This window comes from Dicentrarchus labrax, unplaced genomic scaffold, assembly GCF_905237075.1.
Source record: "Dicentrarchus labrax unplaced genomic scaffold, dlabrax2021, whole genome shotgun sequence".
In the NCBI taxonomy this organism is placed as follows: Eukaryota; Metazoa; Chordata; class Actinopteri; family Moronidae; genus Dicentrarchus; species Dicentrarchus labrax.
In genome coordinates this window covers 16,851,998-16,862,229 of record NW_026136713.1, presented here as the reverse complement: position 1 = coordinate 16,862,229, position 10,232 = coordinate 16,851,998, and the positions used below count along the sequence as shown (strand labels likewise).

The window sequence follows — 10,232 nt, the reverse complement described above, 5'->3', positions numbered from 1 at the left end:
GAAAAGTCTTAATTTAATACAGATGGTTCTATATGGCCTACATGAGCATATCAGACCAAGTAAATGGTAAATGGACCTGTACTCGTATAGAGCCTTTCTAGTCTTCCAACCACTCAAAGCGCTTTTACACTACATGCCACATTCACCCTTTCACACACATTCACTCATCAAACACAAACTAATGCATTCATACGTATTCACACACCAATGCACAGCATCGGGAGCAATTGGGGGTTCAGTATCTTGCTCAAGGATACTTCGACATGTGGCGGCAGGAGCCAGGGATCAAACCAACAACCTTCAGATTAGTGGACGACCCGCTCTTCCTCTGAGCACACACAAGTGAGAAGATTAGCTATTTCAATTTTATTCTTAAAGCCTCAATTAAACAAGGCAGTGGAAACACTACCGCTTTTGTCCACATGGGCTGTCAGAATCTTTGAAGAAGCTGACACTATTCACAACAAACTCACAGAAACATGCAATGTATATGAACCGGAGTATACAGCCATGCAAGTGGCAACGCAAGGCTGTACTTTGACACAGCTACATTCTAACGTCTGCATGCTTACATGCACGCAGCAACAACGCTAGCATTCTGATGTTTACCATTCTTGTGTTTGCCATGTTCAACATCTTAGTTTTGTGTCTTAGCAAGCTCATATTTGCTCATTAGCACCAAACACAAAGCTGAGCTGAGGAGGTTGGGGTGTGTCCTCAGTTTTGCAGGTGTTCTGGCCAGAAATCAAAGCGATGAAAAACTTCATCAAGAGATCACTAAAATAATTCCTCAGTTCCTCGGGGAAACATGAATGTCTGAACCAAATCTTATGACAATCCATCTGATTGCTATTGAGACAACTCTTTTAAGCCATACTATAGACACTATGGACAGCCGAACAAAGAAGGGAAGAAAGGGCTTTGTTGGGACATGGGGTGAATGAGAACATATTTGTTTGAATTAGCCTGGAGCAACAGTTGCAAATGTAAGTTGGTGAACTACGAAGAAGCGTGGCACCCAATCCACAACGCCTTCATGTGTGGAGACACAAAGACTGGCAGACAGCCTCAATAAAGAGTAAAAGACAAGGCTGTCCATGTTCACGGGTCGTTTGGCTGTAAGAGATATCGGGGTGGGTGATGGGGTGAGGTGAAATCTTAATGAAGCGTGCTCTGGACAGGAGGGATGGATAGGGCCAGCTGTATCGGCGCGTGTGTGTATGTGTGTGCACGAGACAGTAAAACTGATTAAAAGCAGCGTTAACACATCTGACAGGAAGCAATGGTCAAGAGGTGAATGGAAACTGGGGAGAGCCTTGGGCTGCACCGATTAGACACACACTTATCAGCAGCAGCAGCAACAGCAACAAGCAGATGGAGACTGGGGAAAAGCAGGGGAAAACCCTGGGCAGCAGCGATTGGTCACACATGCCCATCGATATCCGAGTAGAACCAATCAGCTCGGCTTCCTGTGTTTGACCTGACCCTTCACGCATAGTAATAGAATATTTCAAATGGGAGGCAGAGGAGGAGAGAGAAGACCGGGAGAGGAAAGAATGAAAAAAGAGCCTGCGGCCGCCTTACTATATGAAACGTTTCCATCTCAAACTCCACCTTAAATAGACGTTGAACCTCTTTACTACACTCACAAGTGATGATAGACTGTAACAAAAATGGGTGGAACTGTGACCATAAAATAATTTTAAAAGGTATACCAGAAAGAATATAAACAACAAAAACAAGCAATATACACATATTCTTGTGAAATACAATTAAGTAAAATGTGTATCTATACTTGTAGTCCCACCATATCAGTTTAAACCTTTATTATATTTTATAATATGCAGCAGAGACGTGTTAATTCCATATTTTATCATCAGTAATTTCTTAGGAAGTTTCCTGGAAATAACTATGTAATTTTGTACTAATTATAGGGAGAATGGGAATTCAATTTTTTAGTCGAGCTGCAACTAAGGATCCATTTTATTATCGATTTCATTTATTATTCATTATCAATTAAACATTTAGTCTATGAAAAGTAAATAGTGAAGAAATGCCCATCACAACTTACCAGAGCCCAAGGTGACATTTTCCAAAGGTCTTAATTTGTTCGACCAACAGTCCAAAAAACGTGGAAGATATTTGGTCTACAACGACCCTTAAAAGCAGTAAATCATCTCATGTGAAGAAGCTGAAACCAGAGAATGCTTTCCTTAAATGTTTCAGTTCTGCTCTAACAAATACTTAAAGGATAAAACAGTTATGAAAGCAGTTGCTAACGACGGCTGTCAATCAAATAATCAGGATATAAAGGAATAAATATTAATTCATTGTTTATCATTGGAAACTTTATTCCTAATATACTGTATGTTTAACTATGTGCTTGCCTACTTTAAAATTTTTCCAGCTGTGCACTGACTAAAAGACTCTGAGTTATGCACCAATTAATTTGAAATAAACAATGGTTTTAAGTTTTCCTGGTGAACACTCTATTTTAGTAAATGACGTAGTTGTTTCTAGAAGACCTCTTGGAAATAATTCAGAAATTACAGACCTGTAAAAAAGTGTTACAATAAGCTTTATTCTTGATATTAAAAATAATGTTTTTTATTGACATGTATCTTTTCCTGCTGAATCCCAGCTCGTGACTAACTGGACTATTTCACATCCTGTGTGTGAATAATAGTAGTCTAACCAATCCACTAGCTGTAATTAGAGCTTTTGGACCGAGCCAGCGTGTGTGTGGCTCTGACCAGCTCCCCCCCTGTGCAGAAACCAGACAGGTCGGCCACAGGGACAGGACCACCGGCCCACCGGATCCCTGCCTGTCAGCAAGTTCCACTCCTCTAGGAGTAGGGAAGAAAGCCACTAGGTATCAACACCTGACACACACAGATATACAAACACAGGGTTTCCTCCAGAGCCGCGCTCATACAGGAGCTGTCTCCAGCACATCTGGAAGAGGCATCCCTGCACATATGTTGAGATGCACAAAGCGGAGAGGAAAATAGGCCATGAAAGACTCTCCCAGCTTTAATCATGCTTAAAGAGATGGCCACAGAAGGTTAAAAATAGATTTAAAACAAAACTTACTGAATACATTTTGCAGCTCTGACAGCTGAGGCACATGGAATTTTAATTTCAGATGATCTAACTCTGAGCAGAAATGACTGACAGCTGTTGGATTACTGGGGCCAGTGTTTTTTGGATCACTCTAACGTCTGAGGAGTTGAAGAAGTATGTGCGTAATAGGCAAAATAGAGACTTTTGTCAGTCTGGGGGCACTGATGATGATTGTGAATGTAGTTAAGTGTGTGCTGATGATGATTAGAAAGGACACAAAAAGGGTCAGAGGTGGCTGAGTGTCACTCTGGAAGACTCCCATCAGCTATGGGGCAGTGGGTGTGCTCATGTATAGATACTTGTGTGTGCTTGGACAGCACCTGTAATGGCTCCCAGCTGAGACTTGCCTCCCCCCTGGGATATGGTGAATTCTGTGTGTGTGTAATGGGGCACTGGCATGCGAGCGGCAGAAGGCCGCTTCCTCTACAGGTGACACCTTTGACCTCTCATCTGTTCCCTGTTGGAGGAGAGAAAGAGGAGGGGTAAGATGGAAAAAGGAGGGACAGGAAGGTATGCAGGGATACATACTTTTCCCAAAACACTGCAATAAACTGGCCAAAAAAGGTGAGAAGTAAAACATGTTAATGTTTAATGACTCTGTCTTTGCATATAAGTGCGTGGTGAGCCACTAGAGTGGTAACCGCTACATGCAAAAATATTCCAGCTTTCTCCCAGGCAAACATTTACAATGAGCCCTCTTTTTGGGTAAAATATAAAAAATAAAATAAGTGAGTTTCACCACTAAACAGCCAAGACAAGGCAACAATACTAAAGGTCCCTGCATCCTCAGTCATGCAGAACAGTAACAATACAAGCATACTCTTAACAATACCCAGTCGGTAAATCAGTAAATAAATACATAAACAAATAAATAAATATATTGCTTCTTTTGCATTTTATACATAGTATATATTGAAATGAGGTATTAGCTATTAAACAACATACAATTGTTTTTTCAACAATTCGAGCAAAAAATCCAGTCCAAGGTGTGCCACCTTAAAATAAAGAGAACACGGTGAGTAGTGTCCTAATGCCGAGCTAATAAATAATTAGAATACACGTTAAATATGAGAGTGCAAATGAACATTAATATGAAAGGACTGTGTGGGATACAGTTAGGACCAGGATGTAAATATCCATTTTCCCCCTTTCTTTTATTTCTTACAAAAGAACGAATCTGGAACACAGAGGAGGGCACAGAGCTTGCAGGCACATGGCACCTTTTTTGTTTAATCTCCCCTTTTTCTCTCCCTGTCTCTTCTTGCTTCTCTTGCTCTTCTGCCTCCTCCTGATCTTGTCATTTTCCACATCATTATGACACCTGGCCTCGCAGTCTGGACAGCCTCTGGGAGAGTTCGTCCTGATAACGACACAAAACAGGTAAAACGTTAAGGGAAAGCTTGAGATATAGACAAAGTTTTACTGGTCTTACAAAGGCCAGCCATACAATATTTTCCTCTCTAAAGGAGTCCGTTTTAAATCCAAAACATGTTTCTTTTATTATATCAGCAGTTCTGAACTTGCAAAACATAAAAACACCTTTTTAGGTTTAAATGGTGCTTTGTGTAAACCACTGTGTCAATGGTATGCGGATGGGCTGTGTGTATAAATGTACTGTGTCTTATGTCTGTCTTGTAGTTATGTTGTGGTGTATAATGTAATAATAACCAACCAGCCGTAACATTACGAGCACTGACAGGTGAAGTGAATAACACTGATTATCTGCTTATCATGGCACCTGTCATTGGATGGAATATATCAGGCAGCAAGTGAACATTTTGTCCTCAAAGTTGATGTGTTAGAAGCAGGAAAAGTGGGGAGTGTGAGAACTTGAGCAACTTTGACAAGGGCCAAACTGTGATGGCTAGACGACAGGGTCAGAGCATCTGACTGCAGCTCTTGTGGGGTGTTCCCGGTGTGCAGTGATCAGGACCTATCAAAAGTGATCCAAGGAAGGAAACGTATGGTGCTGCTGTTATGGCTGATGGGTGTATATGTATTTACGGGAGACTATGTACAGACTGTGGCAACATATTTCCTTGAAAGGAAAATAAATAATCTATGTGACAAAAAAAACAAACTTTGTCAAATGGGCAGCTTGAGAAATTGACAAGCTAATAGTATCACTCCACCCTGTAGCTATGTCCTTAAATAAACAGTGGCTGTGGTCAGCTTTAATTATGTTGGTTACAATGGATTCCTCTGGTGAGTTATCATAATGGACAACATATCAAGACTTCTTCAGTGACAACTCAAACACTTCCTGCCACAAAATACACCTTTCCGCCGTCCATCTGTACGAATGTTCCAAACTGTCATTGTTTAGGTAAAGAAATGGCTCCATATACTGCTTCTGTGTCACACTATCACTCTCCATGATGTTCGTGAGCCCCACCAGGGGCTGCGTCTTTTAGTCATTGTTGGTGAAACAATTATTGTCTTGAACATGCTGAGAATACAGATGAAGAAATGTATTGAGCTGCAGGAGTGTTTTCAGAAGTTATTTGAACCTACATATTGTGAATAATCCAAGCTGACCACAGTCAATGTTTTAAGAGCCACCTCTCAATCGTACAGGAGATTGCTTTAAATCTCATTTGGGTGACACTAGTTCATGTGTACCAATGAGCCTGTCAAAGACAATAAACATAGTATGTGACTTCTGTTTCTGGGATGTAACACATTAAAATAGGGACAGCATAATGATAAGAGTGAATGTGTTAACCTGCTCTGTTGATGCCACAGATGAAGCCAGTGAGGAAGTCTGTCCTGAAGGAAGTTCCAGGTTAAGATCCAACCTAAAAAAAAAGAAAACACAGGAACATTTTAACTGTAACTTCTGCTTGGCTTCTTCGCTCTTCAGCAAAATCAGCAAAATGGGGGCTATTAAAGTAGTTCTGACCTCATAACATAGCTTCTTTAAAATTGTAGCCTTAATCTTAATGGGCTTTTTGTAGTACAAGGAAGCCTTGTAAACAGTAAAAGAGGTTTGTTCCCTAATCTTTATATCAAAACCATTTAAATAAAGCTTTTAGTACAATTTATGTGTGTTCTTAAACGTTAACCTGTCTACTTTAACAAGTCGGTGCAGTTGGTTTTTAATTCCCTGTATTTGTATTTGTCCTTTATTAATGCTCTTGCTTTTGACATTACAGTTACTGTGGCAATACTTGTTTTTTCAAATTGTTTAGAGATTTGGGCCATACTCACCCTGCTTCATCAGCCATCTCATGCAACAGCATATCCACTTCATTCTAGGGACCAATCAGGCAAACAGTCATTTAAAGAATATGGAGTAGAGGATTCAATGTTTGAACAATCACTGGGGTTAAGACTGCCTTCAAAAGTAGACACAGGAGCATAGTTTCCCCTGGTTGTAAAAGGAGAGTGCTCATTACCTGAGGTGTTGTTAGAGTGATGGTGTTGCCCATTGTGTCTTCCATCTGAGCTGTCTGCACATCAAGAGTTTCAAATTGGTTTTCAAACTTGTCCATTAATGCAGAGATCTGTAGAGAACGATAGATACAGAAAACAACATTGCAAACATCTTAATTAACATATCTTCTTTGACTTTGTTTGTATATGTGTCTGTCTGTGCCTGTGTTACCTTTTCCAAGTTCATGCTTTTCAGTGTAGAATCCATAGACTTTACCACTCCAGACATGGATTTAGATACCTGGGGGGAAAGAAACACATAAAATAAAGTACTGAAGCCTTTGAAGTCTCCTCACTCTTTACTTGTCTAACTATATGTGAATCAAGACAGGATCAGGGCATCTGAAGTCAGAGGGAGATGGCTCTTGATATGGCAATGCTTAAAGTGCTGTGTCATTATACTTCCACTAGGTGTCACTTTTACCTTTTTAACCAGATACTTTGTCATGACTACCTCTCAGCCTAAAAGCATTCCTTACATTTCAAGGATGGCGCTGAGTGACGATTAAACATGTCAAGACCAACCTACCAATAGTTGACCAACTTAGTGTAAAGAAGTTTATTATAAATTATATTGAGTTTTATGAGACAGGCAGTGGTATTACAACAACATACAGAGGCTATAAGAGATGTTTTTTTAGCTTTACCACTCTGTTCCCCCATTTCTATATACACTATTAAGTTCTATTCTATGAAATAATGTCTGTCCTACAGTGAACCTGAATTAAAGCAATTTAAAGAGGCTGTCACTCTCATAAAGAGCGAGAAGCTAAAAGCCTAAAGTCTGAAGCACATCTAATGACATTACGTAATTGCTGGCTTTTTGTTTGCATGTCTGGTAGCCTTTTTTTCCTCACTCTCACTCCCTCTGTCTCCTTTGTGTAGGACCTTTGACGGAGTGTCTCTTAAGGAAAGACTACCTTGGACTTTATTTTTTTATTTAACCCTGAAACAGTTACTGAATGTGAGATCTTTTCTAAATATGCATTTTGAAAACTACATGCACAGTGAAATATATAGTTAATATGCATACCCATATCTATCACAGTGGTGTAACATATTTCTACCAGAATAACTTATAAACTCATATAAAAGCCATTTCTACATATTTGTCAGTAAACACAGGGGGTCGTTCTTAAGATACCTATCAAGGAGGCAGTTGGGTAAATTAAGTGGATAAGAGACTATCTTTAAATCTGGATGTGTGACTGCAGTAAATATGTCAGGTATGCTTTTCACTGGTTGTCATTTACCTGCTTTACCTAGCATCAGGTAAGGCAATTCTTCTACAAACCACTGACCTGCAGGGACGCTGGAAGTCAGTCAGGGGGTGCTAAGAAAAACTCTATCTATATAATGATGTCATATAAATGCATTGAATTCATGTTTTTTGCATTAATTTGAGTGGCCATGATAATGTATAGTCTATTTAGTAGTTATTAAAATAACTGTATAACTGTTTAGTGGATAAAACTGATAAAAAAAACAAGTAATTCTTCTGCCATAAATGCCAGTGTGCACGTTTAAATCCCAGTAAAAAAGGGAGAAACTCATTATCAATGTTTATGAAATAATGGTTTTCATTATGCCAGATTGTAGGGGGGTGCTGCAGCCTCCTCGGCACACCCCTACTTCCCATGTTGACCTGCAGGCCTGACCTGGTTCATAGTGACCGCAGTCTGGACCCTAGAAGCCACAGCATCCACGCGTGCACTCATCCTCAAGAAGGTTATGGACTGATGCTTCTGACGGATGGCATTTTCTGCGTGGATCCTGGCTGCCTCCATATTACCCTTCTGGATAGCCTGAGAAACAAAGGGAAGGAGGAGTAAATACACAAACATTAAATAGCCCTGCCTGTCCCTGGATCCTGAGCTCTAGTAAATCTACATTATTCCCATCCAACCTGCTTGACTTTGGCCTTTTCTGCCTTTTCCTCTTTGTCACATTTCTTGGAGTTGCGCTGCAGATCCTTGGCAGCAAACTTGAGGTTGAACAAATGTTCTGTATTGGTAGTTAAGGGAATGGTTTATTTTAATGATGGTAATAAATCTGAACAACAAAACACATACTGAGTATAAACTGAAAGACACAAAGAGAGCAAACTCAACCTAACCCCTAAACAAGTAAAACTTTAACCAAAGAGTAATTAAAATAGTCTGGAGAGCTGGCTAACCAACCATGTACCACTCTTTTCCTTTCTCAGTGAATGACTGGGCAGAAGTAAGAAGAAGCTATTGCACAGGACTTACGATAGCTACCTAAACCCAGCTTACATTTGGCCAGCTACCGCTATATCGTTACTGTATCTACAGTAATGCATTCACAGGAAAGGATACTCTCCATATTCGACATGATGAAGGTCTCTTTCTGAGACAAATACTCAGTCTGCTAATGTGCTGCTACCAAGTAGCATCCAGCCACTCACAGTTGTTTGTTTTGATTTGTCGCAAGCTAGCGACCGTTCGTCACCGTAGCGAGGCGAGAGGCTTCACTTCTGTTTACTTCCGCATTCGCTTTAACTCATTTAGGCATTGTGGCAGTTTTTTGTTTCTCTTGCAGTCAAAATAGTCAAAAAAATACATGTTTTTTTTCCTTTGGGGGAGCTTTTATAATCTATTCATGTTTAAAAAACTCTGTAAATCGCTTATAAAACGTTGAAAAGTAGCTGCTATCGTGTTACGCATGCGCAGAACAGTAGTTGTACGCTGTTTTGTCTCATACACCTAATATGTGTTAATTATAAACAAATATATAATGTATTGAACGGACGTGGCTGTGTGCGACATGACTGTTGTCGTCCCAACTGGATCGATTCACTGGATCGATTGGCTGGATCGATTGGCTGGAGTGACCCATCTTGACTTTACCTCTGATCTTTGAACACCAGGGCGCTACTTCTGTCTACCTTTCACCGCCGTCGTCACACGGTCACGATTTTTTTTATTTATTTATTATTATTTTTTTTTCGCACGGCTTGCTCGCGCCTCCTACGTCACGATTGTTCAAGAGCGGACGAGGGTCGCGCGTGTCCACGGCAGACAAGTCCCATGCGGGCTAAAAATAGTTTGTACCCGGTATCGGTAGGTTGTGGTACACGTCTAGTGACGTCGTTTGCGCTTTTTTGGCGAAGGAGTAAATTGACCTTTTTTTTTTTAAATTTTTGTTTCTTTTATCATTGAACTCGCGCGCGTGTGTGTAAGTGTAAACATCTGTAAACACATGTGGAGTTGTGCATGGAGAGAAATGGCTGTGTGACCTGATGGAAACATATAGTGGAGGAGAGGGGGGGGGGAGAGGAAAAAAACTGTCCGGTATGTGCGTGCATCGAAGGGGGCTGGGGTTGGGGGGGGGAGCATGGATGACTCATACTGTATCTGCTGATACTCTGTATGGACACAGCAGCACTGGATATAAAGATGTGTGTGTGTGTGTGTGTGCGTGAGGGAGAGTGAAGGAGTGAATGAAAAGATGTTTTTAAAAAGGAAGTGAGCAAACATAGACGACCCCTGGCCTCACCCCCCTCCCCCCCTCCCTCCCCCTCCCCCTCCTCCAACACACACACTCTGAGGTGATATTTTTATCCATTTTAACTCGACCAAAACACACCAGAGCAGGCAACACAATAAAGTGTTTATTCATCCAGCAGGCGTATGTTATAAAAGCCCCGTGAG

General features: G+C 40.7%; 1 protein-coding gene across 1 annotated transcript; it reads right to left on the bottom strand.

Moving 5' to 3' along the window:
• Nucleotides 1–3,688: 3,688 nt before the first annotated feature.
• LOC127374994 (charged multivesicular body protein 1b-like) lies at nt 3,689–9,046 on the bottom strand. The gene is made up of 8 exons (XM_051420750.1): nt 8,898–9,046; nt 8,465–8,562; nt 8,217–8,363; nt 6,731–6,799; nt 6,522–6,629; nt 6,334–6,377; nt 5,849–5,921; nt 3,689–4,483 (listed from the first exon to the last, which is right to left on the bottom strand). The coding sequence occupies exons 1-8, from the start codon at nt 8,911–8,913 to the stop codon at nt 4,436–4,438; spliced, it is 603 nt and encodes a 200-aa protein (XP_051276710.1). The 5' UTR covers nt 8,914–9,046; the 3' UTR covers nt 3,689–4,435.
• Nucleotides 9,047–10,232: the final 1,186 nt, after the last annotated feature.

Coding starts and splice junctions, on each gene's coding strand:
- LOC127374994 (XM_051420750.1), bottom strand. Junction 6,630..6,730: donor AAAGCATGAACTTGGAAAAG/GTAACACAGGCA, acceptor CGTTCTCTACAG/ATCTCTGCATTAATGGACAA. Junction 4,484..5,848: donor CTGTGGCATCAACAGAGCAG/GTTAACACATTC, acceptor TGTCGTTATCAG/GACGAACTCTCCCAGAGGCT.